The following is a 17,482-nucleotide window of genomic DNA, read 5'->3' as shown; positions in this document are numbered from 1 at the left end:
AATATATAACTTCCAGATAAATCCTAGATAATTTTCTCATGCATAGGTAACTGCAGTGGTAGTGTCAAGAAAGGTGCAGTTGTTATTAAAATTATAAATCAAATGATAATTGTTGATTGCTGCTTTGTTTATACAGTAACTCTTGGAATGTTGAGTGATTATTGCAAAGCTTTGGAATTTGCTTTACTGATTGGGGGGCAAGAGAAGCTTTCAGACATGAAAACTGCATATTCATTTCTCTCACTTTTTTAATGTTGCTGTAAGTACAATATCTGTATTTACTATTCATACCAGCATTTCACTGGTAAAGACTTCTTGAATGCCCAACTTAGTAATTCTGAATAGAGCTCAATAGAAGGGATTTCAATAAATCTTAATTAAGGGCATATAAACACGACTTCTTCCCTCCCTCCTTTTCACAGTAGATTTCCACTGATCATGGGCACAGCATGCCAATAATTCTGTTCCTGCTCTAGACCCTGGCATGAAAATATGTAGTCCGAACTCATTTTGTTAAACTTGTGTTCCACATTTTGATTTAGAGCCTTCAAAATGGAGGGGAACAGATCCTTGTTTCTTGCCTGCTCCCCCCAGATTTCCCTTCTGCCTTTATTACCGTCTCTGATCAGGGGAGATCACTTAGATACTTAATAAAGTTCAGATTTTTTTTTTTATGATGGTTGTGACTTTAAAAGCAAAAGCACAAACTGATGCAGACCCTGTTCTTTTTTTCCAAGTTGGCATAACCTTAGTCCACTCTGCTTTCCTAATTTAGTAACACGGATAAAAATATGCACGCCGGGCCAGGTTTGGCTCTCCAGGCACCCATCCAGGAGCGTGGTGTTTTTGAGTAAATGGACTTGTGGGGATTTGAGGAAAACACAGATTAGGTTACATGAGCTTTGCACTCTGGAAATATGTGACTATTTAAAGCAGCATGGACTCCTAAATAAAAATATGTTAATTATTATAATAATATGTTGTTTTCCTTGAAGTAGTTGATGCCTAATTATTAAAAATAAGGTTTTATTTGCACAGAGCTGTAAAATATGTGTTGTTTAATAATTAATTTCTAGCGTCAATTTACTGTATAAACTCAAGAGTCAGCACACTAAGGTTTACATTACCTCTTAGGTTCAGCAACAGCTAATTATTATTTTTTTTACCTAAATTGATGCCAAACTTCCCCACACTTGCCTCTTACTGAATTGTGTTTTTCACTGCAGGATTAGTAAGGCTCAGTAATTACACTGTATTAATGCAGAAACACAATAAAAATACCTGATAGTATCTCTTAAGACATTCTTTGGATTTCTGGGAGGAAAACTTTTTAAATGTTTTGCTCTTGTATAAACTCCAATCCAGGCAGCCTGGAAGGACTGAGTTTTTTATAGGACAAATTTCCCCTATGAAATTACGGCAGAGAGGAGTCAGGACCAACATGGCAATGGTTGGGATTGGACTTCATGACCTGAGTGGAGGTGACCAAAGCCCAGGGCAGTGCACTGTACAGTTGATATTCCTTCTGGCTGAACTTCCATGCCTGTCCAAACACAGTGGGGCCGAGGGAAGGAAAGGAGGTTGGTTGCGTGAGATTTTGTAACAGTCTGCCTCGCTCAAACATTTGGTTTGGGTTAAAATCTCAGGAGGACCACTAGTACTTCTGAGTGCTTTGAATTTATGAGGAGGGAAGTGAAGACAGAGGATAAAAAAATTCCACTAAATTCCTGGAAATTTTTGTTAACTGAAGTTTTTCCTGTGTCCCCTCACCTGTGTAGTGTGTCAGAATGAGTCATCTGTGCACAGAGCTGCTCACTATTCTCTCTTTGTCTGCTTGCCCCTTTATTTTTCTTCCACTTCCCCCCTGTTGAGGGGTTTTTGAAAGCCTCTTTGTTGCTGTCATGCAACATTTTTTCGATATACCATGGAAGGTTCATAATGTCACTGGATGCTGGTAACAAATATAGTATAAACATACAGTCAGAAATTTCTAGACCTATATTTTATGCTTAAAATGTTGTTCCAATATATGCTTTTGTTCCAACACTTCTTCCAGATGGTCTGTTGGGCTCACTGGAACTGAAATATTTCCCGTAAATGTAGCAGAAATGACGTTAGGAAATGAAAAAAACCAACAAAAGTATCTCTTTCAACAATGGCCTGTGGTATTGCTCATTCTGGGCTCTCACAGCAGGTCCTCAGCAATGCATGTGCTGAGCATGTATGTGTTGTAATTCATTAATCTGCAAACTAATAGGAACCAGTTGGAAGAAGCCATCAGTGTCTTTCATTGCAGCATTTAAATTACGGATTCAGATCTTGCTTTGTGTCCCAGGCTTATTGGACTAGAAAATTCCCGTCTTAAAATTTGCTATTCTAATTTAGCCCAATCACTGGAAAAAAGTATTTGGAAATTAAGCTCCTTTAATGAGCATGTTTTTAGTTAAAAAAAAACGTTAAATTGGTTCAATGCGTTGTATTTCCAAGTACGTGCGGTTTTATAAAGCAGATTTTAACTTCTGTGGTCATCACATATCAGGAAAACAAATCAGGGGCAGACTGAACCTGGCACTGAGGCTTCACAACAGTAAATTGATGGCTAAAATCCTACTGTAGCACAAGCTGTTTGAGTTTTCTCATTAGTTTTATAATATTTAAAGGTGGCTCAAAATTGTAACATAACTGTACTGATTTCAGTTTTTTTCTTATTTCTTACGTATTGGCAAAATGATAATGATTTTGTATCAGTCACACCTTTTTTTAAAGCCTCTAGTTTTGGTGATGCTTTAACATGAAAAAAAAATCTGTGCCTGATTCAGTTTTGACTGTATTTAAACACGAGCAGTGTGCTGATGTAATTCCTGAGTTCTTTAACAGATCCAGGAGTGTCTGGGAGCAGGGTGCTGTCCCTCAGTGTCTGAGACCATCCTGGTTTTGCTGGAATTCTGACCTGTAAAGATTCCCTTTTTGTATAGAACCCTTACTGGCCACCAAATTTTAGCCAGAGTGACATTGTAGAATGAACGTTGTTGTAGGGGGTCAGACTGTCTGTGCCAGGCTGCCTGTGACCTGTTGCCCAGTTTTTTTATTCTCAATTCCTAATCCCAGATCCCTGTGTATTTAGTTTTGAAACTGGATTCTGAGACCGGGCCAATGTTTCCACTTGTTCCCTACTGCTCCCTGTGAAATCCTGGTGAAAGTTTCCAGGCACCAAACTCGAAGAATTACCCCCTTCAGTCCCTCCCGGTTCCTTTCCTCCTTTGAAGAGGAGTTACTGAGAAACCTGGTGAGGTGTAGGTGAAATGAGGATGCAGCAGGAAGAGCCCAGCCAGTTATTCCCGGTGGTGCTCCCAAGCCTGTTGTGCTCCTGGCCTTGCCGTGCTGGTGGAAATCCTTGCAGGGACTGGCTGTTTGCTGAGCTCTGGGCCATGGGCTTTCCCCCGTAGCTGTTCCCCTCCAGGGCTCTTAGATAGGAGATAAAGGGCTTGGAGCTGCTTCTAATGGAGGGTACTTGGATGATTCCCGCATTCCTGAGAGGATGGGAGCAGATTTAACTGGATTCTCTATTTTGAGGGATTTGGTGCTGCCTCTCTAATCCCGGCTCATTCTTCTGCTCGGCAGTCCTTGATTTCTCTCGTGACTGTAAGCCCTGTTTCTCCAGGGGTTTTCCTGTTGTTTGTGGGGGGTAGATAGGAATTTTGAAGATGTTTAGAGTTTGACAAACATTCATCTGAAGGTTAAAACTGAGATGTTGGAGGTCTTAAATGTCTTAAATATAACTGTAGAAATGTGGTAGTCATGATGCATTTTTATGCCTTTTTATTAAATAAGGAGTCCTAAGTACAACTCATTTCCACACAGTTCATTAAACATAAAATTGCATAACATTTTTCTAGTAAACTCAATTTGAGATTTCTCAGTGAATTGTTAAAATACAGATTTTTCTAAAGGAAGAGTCTTGCATGTCCAAGTAACTTCCAAACTTTGCTTTTAAAAGGCAGTCACGTGGCATATGGAAAATAATAAATTGAAAGGATTTTAAAATGAAATACTGATTTTAGTAGTAGAGTGGGAAATGGTCTTTAGATGATGATAAAGTGAGTAAAAGGGGAATGTGGAAGTGCTGCTATCACATAAAAATAGTTCATAGAGTAACATACCAAGTAGTCATTCAAACATCTGCCAGAAGAAATGACAACCTGAAGTTTCTGGGGTGTTTGACAACAGAGCCCTGATGGAATTATCCCCCCTGCTCCCCTCCCAACTCCTGCCAGTGTTGGAGCTGCCACTTGGGAACTGAGGGCTTTGGAAAGTCTCCTGACCTTTGAATAGACTCCCAATGACAAGTGGAGCTGGAGGCCACGAGACAAAAGTGGGAAGTTTATGCAGCAATATATAACTTTAAAGAACATTAAGTTGTCATTGCTGCTTTGATCAGTGGTAGGGTATTCTTTGATAAAACTCAGATAAAGGGCTTCAGGCTGTAGCATCAAAACAATGCATTCTGTTCCTTTTAGTTTGAGAAATGTATTTCTACAGTCTGTTTTTAAGAAGTGGAATGTGCTCGTGAGAGCTGATTAGACCTGGCACACAGACCTAAATAATGAAGGTCAAATAGAATTATTTGGGGTTTATGTTTCGATTGTTTGAAAACTAGGGTTTGAGGTTTATGGAGAGGACTTGTTGTGACACAGTTATGTACTACAGGAAAAAAGTCACTGTGGAAGTGGCCACAGTTGTGTTTGCATTCAGTCATTATTCCATTTGTGGTGTTTGTTTTATGCAGGTTTATTGACTGCAGAGGAGAGAAAAGAGAAGTGGAGGGTCTCTGGTTGCTTTTGGTCAACCTTATTCCTCTGGAGTTGAATCTAAGATGTAGAAAAGCAGATTACCAGGAATTTAATTCTGTAGGGATGCAATTCTGTGGTGTTTTCTTGCTTGGGAGTGTTGGAAGGTTTTAATTCTATAAATGTATCTGGAAATCCATGAAGACTGTAAAACCTAACATCTCTTATTACCTGCGTGGGCTCTAAAGCTCTATAGATCATTACTGTGTTCACAGCTCTGGCAAATCCCCTTCCATCCCCAAAATTGCTCGTGTCACCTTTGATAATCTTCATGAATGAGAAGGTGTGATGGCTCGTTGCTTGTCTGCCTGGTTTGCTGGACAACTGTCAGCAGGACTGCTGCAAGTTCATGTAATCACCCTTGTGTTTATTGTGATGGAGTGCTTGGATATATAAGATATTGTGGGGAGGGTTTTTTTGCTTAAAAAAAACCCCACCAAAATAATCCAAAAAGGAATCTTTAGGATCTTTTCACTTTATTTTTGTATTATAAAAAATCTGCAGCAAAACAAAATTCACCTAAGTTGCTGTAACTTCTTTTAAGGTGTCGTTCCCCTTCTTTTGAAACTTCTTCCCTCAACATGCTGAATCCTCTGTTGAGAGCACAGCAGAGCCTCTTCTTTGGAATTTGATCCAGGGGTTTTTCCGTGTGAGGGCTGGCAGGAGTCACGTTCTGAGCAACCCCAACACACCCTGGGGCCGTCAGGAGGCGGATTCTCCTTGTTGCGCAATGCGAGTATCAGCCTGTCTGCAGGGGGGAGAGGAGGGATGCTGGACTTCTAGTAAGGCTCTTCCCTTTGACTGTTCTTACAAAAACCATCACTTGTTATTGAGGGCATATTCCCAGAAATTAACCTCAAATAATCATCCAGTGCCTCATATCACACTGGCTCCCTGAGTGAAGGAGTTGCAGAAAAAGTTGGTTTGTAACTCATCTGCCGGCACTGAATTCTTCTGTTGATGATCTGATAGTAAAGATAAGGCTTTCCTGATTCCACATGTGAGATATATGAACCTCACTTCTGCAACTTCAAAACAACTGCTCTTTAAAATACTTGTAAAAGTCTTTGGTTTAGAGCTGTTACCCAAAAGTAAAACTGAACTTAAAGGGAGTTTTAAGGGTGTCTCTCGTAAACGTTTGCCAAGAGCTGTTCACATGGGTGAAGACAGATGTGTATTGATAAGGCTGAGACTAAACCTCCAGAGCTGTGCATGTATTTTGAGAGAGATGTTTCATCTACAGATGGTGTTTGTGTTTCTGTAGTATGAGAACTTCTTTAATACCCACAATCTGTTCAGTGCTGTTTAGTCAGGCGTTCAGAGAGCCTCAGCTTTGAAAGGATATTAAACTGCAGCTCTTTTTTTCTCTGACATTTCTCATCAGTTTGTAAATGTGTGTAGTAACTGCTTTGCAAAGTCCAGGTGTACCTTAGAAAGGCCTTACTGATTTCAGTGTGCTCTGCTGCCAAAGGGCTTTAACTTGGCTTTGCTGCACTGACTTATTTTGGGAGGGTCCTAAGCCAAGCTCAAGTAAGCCATACAAGCAAAACCAGCTTTTCAGGGGGATTATGTCCATGTTTACTGCCTTTACTGACATTGTTTTAAAATAAATAAAGAAATGGTGAAAACTCTGGTTCACTGTATCATTCACCACCATACCAAGGTTAGTAAAAGTTAAACAGTGTGTGTCTGCCAGCATGTGTTTGCAAACTTGCTCATGAAATTCAGTAGTTGTTAGTTCATAGAGCCTATTGAGCTGGTTAGTTTTCAGAAGATAATTACCCGTTAACTAAACTAAAATAATTTGCTAGTCATTTTTTATGTAAAACCTCTTACTAATTCCTAATTTTTGAGATCTTTCTTACACCAGATTAACTTTTGTGATAGGAAACAATTAGCTCTTGAATCTTAGTTTTTGCAGCTTTTAGGATTGGGTGTTAAAAGTTAACTTGTTTTCCCCTTAAACTCAAGTCTTTATTTATAAAGTTATCTAAGAAGGTACTTTTGTCTCTTTGGTTTCCTTTGGGGTTTTTTCTTTCCCTAAGCTCTCTCTAACCTGTGTGCAGTGATTAGCTGTATTAACAGGTAGTTGATTTTACTTGTGCATTAAGCAAATGCAATTTAGTATTGGGGATTGAGTGCTCAGGGGAGCTTGGAGAACAAAGTCATCCAGTCTTTGCAAGTGAACAAACACAAACTGTTAGTATTGTGCAATAGAAGGATTTTATAGTGTATCAATTTCCATTTTGACCTTGTTGACCAAGTATAGTTTTCTTTTTTCCATACCATTGTGACAGAGTTAAATTACTCCTTGTTATTGACATCCTTGTTTTCACTCAGCTGGCCTGTTGAATGAATTGAGGCAAAATAAAACCAATCATTTACTGACACTAAATCTAAATGGAAAAAGCCTGTAAAGAGAATGTGTGGAACTGGAGGCATGACGTGGGATTAACCTTCCTGTGGTTCATGTCACACACACAGAGTTTGATACCTGTATTTCAGTTCTCTTAATGTTATTGCAGCGACATTGTCCAAATCTGCATTAAATTGTCATTCTAGATGAAAGGCTTTGATACCAAGTGTACTCCAGTTGGTAATTATTTAACATTTGAGAGCTTTATGAACTAAGACTACTTATTTGTGTAGCTAAAGGAATACAATTCAGACTGACTTGATGGGGGGTTTGGAGTGTCATTGCAAGCCTTACTTGTCTGCTTTGTGCTGGTTGAAACACTGAACAGCAGAAACTGTCACTGATTAAGGCAAGGCTTGAAGTTGCTCTTAGCATTTATAAAATCAGGACATTGTTAGTGTTGTTTGAAGTCAGATGTCTTTTTTTTATGGCTAATCTTAGATAGAAACTTAGTAGTTGGTCTGTACCATTTTTTTCAGTAGTAACCCCGTCCTCATAGCAGCTCCTGCCTCACCAGCCAAGCTGGGCAAGTGAGGAGGGGCAAGAGCATCTCCTGCTACTGCTGCTAGGAAAGGACATCTGGACACCATAGTTTTCACCTCTATTATATTGGGAATATTTCCTGTGAACAATTTGTCAGTCCCTCCCTGTAATTACTGTTGCAATTTGTAGTAGTGGCCTGGAGGAACTCTTATTTTCATAGGACTTCAGACAGTCCCATCCATTAGCATTCATTTAAAAAACAAATATGGTGACTCCACTGCCTTAAACATGGTTCCCAGCTAAAGATCTTCCTTTGAATCTTTTCCTTTCCCTCAGCCCACACAAGTTTGTTGTATTTTTTTGTTGCAAAGGCACAATTTGACCCGAGTGTTGTGTGGTATTTCCCAGTGGTACAATAATCAAGGCATAACATGGTTTGATATAATGTTATACTTTTCCACTGAAAGATGAAAATTGAACCTGGACCTCTTGCTTTTGTTATGCTTTTAGTGGAGAAGAATTAAAAAAAGTAATCCTAAGTAACTTCAAGAAAAGGAAGAAGGATGTGTCTGTTGTGAGTTGGTTGGAAACAGTTGATAGCAACAGTCACAACAGATGGGTCTTTGCGTGGATTATTTAGACACCACTGTAGGAACGGGGTGGGAGCCACTAATCTGTGTTTGTCAGAGAGACCACTCTTGTGTTCATCTGAAGTTTTTCCTTGGAAGAAGAAAGGAAAAAGCTGCCCTAGAATTTACAGCCTGGACTGGCCCTGTCTCTGTGATTTCCTGAGCTCTCCCTGAGCTCTCCCTGACCTCTCCTTAGGATGCTCCTTTTGTTTGCCTTAGTTTTAGCTGAGCACTGGTTTGTTGTCCTGTAGTTGCCATCTCTGATGTCCAGCATCTTGAGTTCAAATCAGCAGCTCTGTCTTTTGTGCACAAAGTTTTTCTGGAAGGCTTTTTCCCCCCCTTTCCATATTAGTGCACAGTGAATAGTAAAGATAGTCAGACATAAACAAAACAAGAGGAACATAACAGGTCTCATGCTTTATTCATGTCACATTTGTTTATGTTCATACCACCCAGGAACAGCCAGAGAAAGGAAAACAGCTGCTCCTCAAAGGAAAGGCAACAACAAAAATACATCCCTCCCTAAATAAGAGACTTTTTCTGTAAGGTGCTGGCAGAATTTTTCATGCCATATATTTGACAAAGTATCGTTCTGTCTCTTTACACTTCCTTTTGGCTGCTCTAGTAAAAAATTGGGATATCAATTAATAAAACCATAGAACAATAATAATATATTTCACATCTCTAACTTGTTTGTGCAGCAGCAGTACCTTGCTGTGGGGCAGTCGAGTTCTAGGCAGAGCACACGAGAACAAAATGAAAGGATAGGTTGTCTCCTGGAAAAAACAAACCAACCAAACAAACAAAAAACCCAAGACCAAACCAAAAAAACAGCCAACCTGATCATTTCATGGCCTTGAGTTACCTTTGTGAATAAACAATTTTTTTCTCTCCCTATCACCCGCCTTTTCCACCTTTCTCATCTATGATAATTTCTGGTATTTTTATCATGTGATTTGTTCTAACTGTTCCCATTGAGACCATCAAATTGTGGGCAGAAATGGAATTCCAAACCTGCCCCGAGGGGAAATAGGGAGCCCAGGCTAATAAGCAGTGTGGATCTGTGCTCTCTGTGTGGTACTGAGGGAAGCACAGAGCGCTGGGCCCAGGACGTACAAACAGCTGCCAGTTGTGTTTAATTGTGGTGGAAGATGGGGAACCACTGACCTTTAGAAGGGTTTGACTTAATGAGACCCTCATGCCCCATGTCTATTTTCAGCCATTTTTAGCTGCCCTAAAATTACTGTTTAGCAAGATTGGACTTCAGGGAGCCACTTTTCTCACCTTTGCTTGTGAATGATGGCACCAAATAAATAAGGATTGGTGCTAAATTTGCGTGTGACATTTAGCAGGGTTGAAGGGAAAAAAAGGTTCTATTTGGATATATTCAGTAGAAGTGTGTGTTTTTCACTTGGTTTTGGGCTTTGTCTGCTGGTTAAGTGTTTTGGAGAAGAGTCAACGAAGTTAATGGCTGAAGTAGGTGAAACCATGAATTGGGAACAGCTTTGAGGGGTGTTACATGACCATGGTCATTCACAAAGACTATCCTGCCCCAGAAAAATCTTTTTTCCCCTGTTCTTTCCAGCCAGAATATTTGTGTGAAATGCAGCTGTAAGTATTGCTTTAAAATTAATAGATTCAAGTTTGATCAGCTAGGATAGAGGCATTTTTCTTCCATAGAATTTTTATGGGTTTGAGTTCATTCGGCACCTTATGTAAAAATGAGTTATTCATAAAAGAGTTGCAGTATCGCAAGATCTCTTCCAGTACCTCTGCTTTTTTGTTCTTAAAATACTAAGGAAATATTGGCCTTTATGGGAAAAAATACAAGGAAAATCATCTTCAGGTCTATTAGACTTGAGAAACAGAACATTTTTCAAGCCCTCTCACCAACAATACAGAAAAAGAGCTGCACAGAGTAGTGTCAAAATGTAAATGGGATTCAATTTGCCTGCCCCTTTCACTGTCCTTAAATCTAATGATACCAATTTTCAGTTATGGCCAAACTTCCTTGCTTGAAGATGGCACAGGTCTACCTTAAGTGTCAATTTGTGCTAGAAAATTTAATTTTTATAGGCTATGAAATGTGAGCTGTGTGGTAGGACAGTAAATGTAATGTAATATATAATGGGCTATTTAATTTGTTTTAACCATCTTAAAGTCTCTTTAAGTCCTCCTGAGACATCCCGGAGCAGATCTAAAGGAGATCTTTTCCATCACACTCTCAGCAATTTAAATTTGTATCTCCTGTCTGTTCCAGTTTTAAATTGATAATAGTATCCACTTCAGATTCGTGGGCATGTAGAGGCTTGGAATTTTTTTCTAGTGGGACAGGTAGTGAGCTTTGTGAGTGTGAAAGGCTTCAAATGCCTTTTACTCATCAGCACGTGGTTTTACAGGTCTGAGCAGAAAATGCATCTTGTGCTCGGGTTCATGGAGGTTGATCAAAACGTTATTTCAAGGGTGAGGTAGGGGAGCCACTTTTAGCACCTTCTGTTCCTTTCCTGGAGCAACCAACATCCATTTTAGAGCCCAGGACAGGGAGGGATCTCTGGTGCACGGAGTTGACAGTCCCAGCCAGTCACCACAGAGCTCCACTTTGTCAGGATTCATATGGATGTGCCCCTGGGGGTACCACGGGCTGGCAAACATCACTCCATGGTGTGCAGCAAGGATTTGTTAGCACAGAGTGCTGCAGCCCTGGAACAGGCGTTGTAGGGTGGATCCATCACCTCCCGTTAGAACCCTTTGGTTGCAGAGTGTTTGAGTGTTTGTATGATCACAGCAAACCATCATTATTGCCTATAATAAAAAGGAACTAACATACTTCCTTGCACTTGATATAAATATGTATATAGAAATTGTCTTATTTTAACTACGGCTTGTTGCCCTTAGGTGGTGAACAACTAGACTTAGTCTCTCTCTTCACTGTTTCAAGCAGAGCCCTGACTTGCAGCCCCTTCTTATCAAGCTGATTTTGTGTTCTTTTTTTCTTTCCATTTCTACCACTTAAGTCTAAAAGTTCTTGCTCTTCCTCCTGTATGACAATTTTTTTCTAGTTACTACTTTAAATGCTTGTGCAACAGCAACTCAGAACTTAGTATTGTTTTTTACCCAGCTGCAAAATGGAAGGCGTGAACAAAGTAGACCCTTGAGGAACACCACCACTAGTAATATTTTCTGCATCCCAATAATTTGCCATGAGATGTGATACGTGTGTGTTACCAGTAACCAAGAAACTTCATCAAAGGACAATAAGCCAGTAGTACAAGATTTACATTTGAAAAGATTCATTCTGCTCCCTGTTTACCTTCCAGTCACTGGTTGCCCTTTCCCCTTAGAACAGTTGTTATGAGATGCTGGGGAGAGCTGAGCTCGCATTAACAGGGCTTTTTGAACACAGGTTCTACATTCCTTCTCCAACCCTAGGCTGCTATCCCAGAAAATGTCCTGTTCATTGAGAATCCTCGTGCCTGAGTCTGCAGTTTTGATATATAACCCAATTTTTTTTTCAGTATTCTGGGATGGAAATTTTTTTAAGCAGCCTCATTTCATTTTAGTAATGGATGTGGTAATTTGCAGTGCTTTGTCCTTGTTCCCATGAGGTATTCTGTCTCTGTCCTCATACACAGCATTATTCTTACAGGAAAAAATTATGCAAAAAGCTGATTTAATATTGGTTTGTCCTCCTAATTTCTACCCCTTGTTGACACCAGTTCTTCATTTCTTGCTCTTTTATTTCTGGTTGAGAAACCTTTTGTCTGTCTGTGAGTTCCCATTTTCCTGGCCTCCTGGCAGTTTGCATTTAACTTCTGCAGCCTGACCTTCAAGTGCCAGAGCTCTCTTTGCTGATCAGTCCCTTTTTCCATTCCTTGTAGGTTCTCTGCTTTCTCTTAATATCCTGCTTTGAGGTGCATTCTCATGCAGGTAGGTCTGCAGCCCTTTCCTGTCCCCCTTTTTTTAACTTTACTGCGATATAAAGACTCAGATTTAAAGTAAACCCATGCCTTCCATACACTCACATCCAACTGTGTATGTGTTTCATATATCTTTGGATGAAATTCTGGTTTATGGCCCATCAGGGAAAGGTGGGATTACTCTTGAAATGTAGAGAAAACTGTTAGTTATTTTTGGGTCATGCAGCTGGTGAGGCCTGTACCCCCAGAAAGATTAAGGAAGTTTGAATTGCCTTTGGCAATTATTCTATGTTGTATAGGCTGCTTATTTCCAGATGGTTTTTTTTTGTTTCTTTCACGTAAAACCAGGGGAATTAATTTTAAAAACTGGCATTTAAACCACCCGAATGAGAAATAGATTTTTTTTTTCTTGATTCTAGGTATGTTTATACAAACACAGTCAGTTTTGTTAGAAGGTCAGTCATTTTGGAAATTTCCTGAAATTCTTTCCAGGTTTTATGTTAAAAAAAAAGAAAAAAAAGGTATACTGATGTTTCTTTACTGATGTTTCTTTTTTTGGGAGGGACAGACCTATTGGGCAGTTTTCTGTTGAAAACCCAAGTACGTGAGATGACAGTTCACTTGTCCCTTTTTCCAAGTCGTTGGGAAGAGTTCTCACACAAATGCAAAGGCTGCTTTTTGGAGCCTCCAAAAATCACTTCTGAATCTGCACGTTATCAGGGATGAAAAGGATGGAATGAATTCCTCCTGGGCTGGCAGTTCTAGAGTAGATCCTGCAGGATCTCTGTGCCCCTCAGACTCCCCTCAGGGGGCAATGTGAGGCCACCGGCTCCGTGTCCGTGAGGTCAATCTGGGTGTGGATTTACAGCCTGTCAGCCCTCTGTGTGTGCACCACGAACACATTGGTGCCATATGGAATTGCCCCTGGAATTGCCCAGCTCCGTGTGATGGCAGGAATCCATGCACATGGACACGGGGGAAACGTCGTGTTGGGGCTCTGCCTCCCCAGAGCTGGGGCTGGGGGTCAGCAAAGCTACTGAGGCTTCTGACACCAGAACGGGGCTCAGTGCTCTGCTGGGCTGGTTTGGATGGTGGTAATCCTGGAGCTGATGTAGGTTTTAAATTACACTTTTATGAATTTCATTTAAATGCAGTTGGAGCTTCTCGGTGGGGTTTAATGGTGATGTGTAATTCTTGTCCCTTTCTTATCCTTGAAGGTGTGGGGGGAATCTCTGCAAGTCCCCTCATCAGCTCTTTTTCCATTTTCCTTTCTGGATCTGCTGGAATTTTCCAAAGTTCACCTCTTGTGTATCTTTGTGCTTGATGAGGTGACAGCAAGAGAGGGATTTGCAAGTCTTTCACTGTGTTTATTAGCCAAGGCTTCCTCCAGTATTTATGTTGCAAGGCTTTTAAAGCAAGGATAATAGTATTTAGTAACTAAAAGCTTGAAAAACCTTATTAATGGACTGTTTATATTTTGTGTTATTCCTCTTTATTGTTTTCCTTTGCTTTCATGAGATGGAAACCAATTTAGTGTCATTAGTAAGTGTCTGAGCATGTTCTTCAAAATGAGCTTTGAGCACTAGAGTGGAGAGTCTGGGGGCTATTGCTTTAATGTGAGGGTTATATTTTTAATATGATGGCACTTTGTGTTGTTTGGTTTACTCTTTAACTTCACTGTGGGTCGGGGCAACATGTGGCACTATATGTTGAAAGTGGATGTTTACATCTGGTATGCATTGGAAGATTAAGGTAGAGAGGATGAAGTTTTGGGCAAGTATGTGTTTTTTGGATGAAGGATAAAGTGAGAATACTTTTATTTCCTCTTAGATTTGAAACATATCATTCTAGCAATGCCTTTGAAACTCTGCCAGCTTTGCCAACCGTAACATTTATGGGATTTTGGACCTAAAGTGAACTAGAGAACTGTTTTTAGTGGCAGAGAAAAAGGTTAGTACATGAAAATAGCTGGGCCTATTATTGACTGCATGTGGTCAGTGGTTTGGCTGAATGTAGGTGGCTCTTTTCCTGTCACTGTTTTCAAGCATATGGCTTTGTGATGAATATAAAACTCTTTCAAAATGAGATCTACTGCAGTTCATTGCACGGTAGTTTTGTGCTATTTAGTAGCCCTTATTTTGCTTTTGTCATTTATTTTCAATCTTGTTTAAAAAAAAAACACAACTTTTTAAGCTTATTATTCCTGATGACATAAAAACTGAGAGGTTTGAAGAATGTGGTCATCTGTCTTCAGCACCTGCTTCTGTCAGTAATATTTATAAAGGGATGCATAAACTGTGTTGTCAAGTATTGTAGTTAATGCTGGGATTGTTTGCAGTGGGCAGAAACTCCTTTTAAACGTGCACACACATTTTGTTTAATTACTGTGTGAAAATCTCTAATGCTGAATTATAACTTCTCTTTGTTTCCTTTTCCCGCTTTCAGTCTTGAAAGCAACATTTAGAGCAGCTTTTCCCAAGGTCAGCTTCTTTTTCCCATTGTGTAAAGTGAGCTTGGAGTTAACCTGGTGTTTTGTTTCCTTCTCTGGGTGCAGTATACACAAGGTGCTACCTCAGAGCTCGGGGAACAGTGAATTTTCTGGTTCCTGCTGCAAAGAGCTCAAGGGCACAACAGGTTCTGTTTCGCTGTAACTTAAACAGCATTACCCTATTTATATCTTTGTAAGAAAATCTGGGTGATGGAGCTGTAACTTGTACAGATTGTGGATTGTGGAGATTGTCTGGTGTTTTCAGTGTAGAAAATTCTAGTGAATCTTGTTTTAGCAGCTCTCAGATGCAAGAGCTGGTTTCATTCAGCTGAGAGCAAAGTACATTTGGGTCTGCAAGATGCTGAGAACTGCAGGGAGGGTTAGAGGCACTGAGCACTTGGTGAGTTGGTTCCTTTGCTGTGAAGTACTGAAAAACAAAGGGAAACTGTTCCCCATGTTTGGGGAAAATAATTTATAGAATTATCCAGTTTTTAGTGTTACTGTAGAAGAATAACTAAATAAGCAATTAGATAACCTGTAGGTCTGCTTAATATATTTTAAATATATTTGTCAGGCAGTCCTGCATCCTGGTTCCACAGGCCAGGCACAGGGAAAATCATTGTTGCACAAGTGAGGCTGCTTGTGTGATTACATCAGACTTTTAAGAATGTAATTTGTTGCCTGCATTTAAAAAATTATAGAATACTCTTTAAAACAGAAAATGTCCTTTTAAATTCTTCAAATAATAAATCCCAAAATCTCCAGAAGCTGTAGTTACTGCAACTATAGCTTGGAACTTAGTGAAATAGCTTCCTACAATATAACTTTTGTGACATTATAACTGGTTTCAAGAAATTTCATTTCTAATTTAAAATAGGTCTTCTGAACTGTATTATGAAGACAGAGGTGTTGTTCCTGGGGAGAAAGACTGTCACTGAGCAAGAAGTGCTGTGTGTGTGTTTGTAACTCATTGCAAGAGAACCTTAAGTAATCCCTCGTTGCATCCTCAGTGTTTAAAAAACCCACTAATTTCACTTGAATTTGCATGACTTTGGGGTCAACACCCTCAATATTAGTAAGCTTTTTAATATGTTTTGTGTATTTGGGGGTTGGTTTGGGGTTTTTTTTCTAGTTCTGATTTAGGACTAGAAAGATGGGTAATATTTTTTGATGGTGGTAATTGCCACAATTCAGGAATGCTCTGTGAAAGATGTCATATTTGAACATACAGCCTAACTGAGAAGTGTTCCTCATCAGAAGGGTTTGAAATATGAAGATGAGGGAGATTATTAGTGTCAGTGATGGAGATCATTAGTATCAGTTCTCAACATGCATTGATAGAACAGTACTATAAGAAAAAGCAAAGCAGCACAGCTCACTGCTGAACTTTGTTTTCAGTTTATTCGAGATATTCTTTGTGCAAATATATAATTGTTAAGGCCTGTTTGGATTGCAGAGGTTGGAGACCTGAGGGAGCTGCAGACCCTGGACATCTCCACGAACAGGCTGATGACTTTACCTGAGAGGCTGCACATGTGCCTGTCCCTGCAGTACCTGACTGCAGACAGGAACCACCTGTGGTACGTGCCCCGCCACCTGTGCCAGCTGCCGAGCCTCAACGAGCTCTCCATGGCTGGGAACCGCCTGGCATTCCTGCCTCTGGGTGAGTCACCCCCTCGCTGGGCTGGGGGCAGGCAGAAAACAAACTTTCCAGCCCCAGGAAGAAAAAAAAAACCCAACCCAACCAGTGAGTGTCTTTGGTGGTCCCCCCACAAACTCTGTTTGTGAAGTTGTCGCACCGATTGTGCTGTTGGAAAATATGTTCATTTAAAAAATGCAGGTTAAGGTTTCGTGTCTTTTTTAAAACAATAAGGCAGCTATCAAATTTGCTTTATTTTTAGCTAACTGAGGGGAAAAAGTTGAAATGATGCTGTGCTTAAATATAGTCCTGTGTAATCTGAGTTCCACCACTTTGGGTAATGATCTGTTTCTGTTTGCTGGATCTGGGGATTTAACTCAGATCCTTCAGGGAGGGTTTCAAACTTGCTGTGGAATCCCAGTAATTCCCTATAAACTGTTTTTCAGCATTAGGAACATCAGTACCACATAATCCAGCACAGCTTTAGTTTGTGCTGTGTACAGACATCGACCAAAACTTCCACAGTAGTAGCCCAGGGAAGAACTCCTGTGCCTTTTTCTCAACCCTTCCAAAGTCTGGAACTGTGGAAGCAGGTCAAGACCAGGAGGTGCAGTCAGTGTGTGGGGTTTGTTCTGGGCAGTCCCTGTGTCTTCCCTTGGGAAAGGCAAGTCCTCTTCCCTGGATTTGTCACTTCTCAGCCCTACCAGGGGCCAGAATGCTGGAATTCTCTGCTGGAGTACAGACACACATGCAGCTCTGTCCTGTCATTTGAGTAACCAACAGTAGTTTTTCTAGAATACAGAGTTTGGTGTTAATTATGTGCAGATGAAGTTACGATAATCATGTTGGAAAGAAGCTGGAAATTGAGGTGGCTAAAAATGAGATTGTGATTTCCAAATTAATTACATTGTATAGCTTTAACTTAATCTTTTCACTACTAGCAATTTTAGTCTTTAAAGAACTTTATGATCTTCCTGATTTTCCTATCACCTTAGTTTATATTACTGGAAACTAAGTGCAGACACAGTGTTTTAGTTGTGTCCCAGCATATGTCATTGTATAA

General features: G+C 40.1%; 1 protein-coding gene across 5 annotated transcripts in view; it reads left to right on the top strand.

Annotated features, from left to right (window-relative positions):
• Positions 1 to 17,482, top strand: part of LRRC28 (leucine rich repeat containing 28) — a 50,866-nt gene that overhangs the window by 15,317 nt on the left and 18,067 nt on the right. For 3 of the 5 annotated variants that reach the window (XM_027714747.2, XM_039389147.1, XM_027714749.2), the window contains one exon: positions 16,237 to 16,443. In XM_027714747.2, the coding sequence (XP_027570548.1) occupies positions 16,237 to 16,443 (207 nt within the window). Of the gene's footprint in view, positions 1 to 12,253; positions 12,303 to 16,236; positions 16,444 to 17,482 lie in introns of all 5 variants that reach the window. The other 2 variants (XM_039389148.1, XM_027714750.2) reach the window with 1 other exon arrangement.

This window comes from Pipra filicauda, unplaced genomic scaffold, assembly GCF_003945595.2.
Source record: "Pipra filicauda isolate LSUMZ 115617 unplaced genomic scaffold, ASM394559v2 scaffold70_size2993248_pilon, whole genome shotgun sequence".
Lineage (NCBI taxonomy): Eukaryota > Metazoa > Chordata > Aves > Passeriformes > Pipridae > Pipra > Pipra filicauda.
Note: the sequence above shows the minus strand (reverse complement) of the source record. Positions and strands in the feature narration are given on the sequence as shown.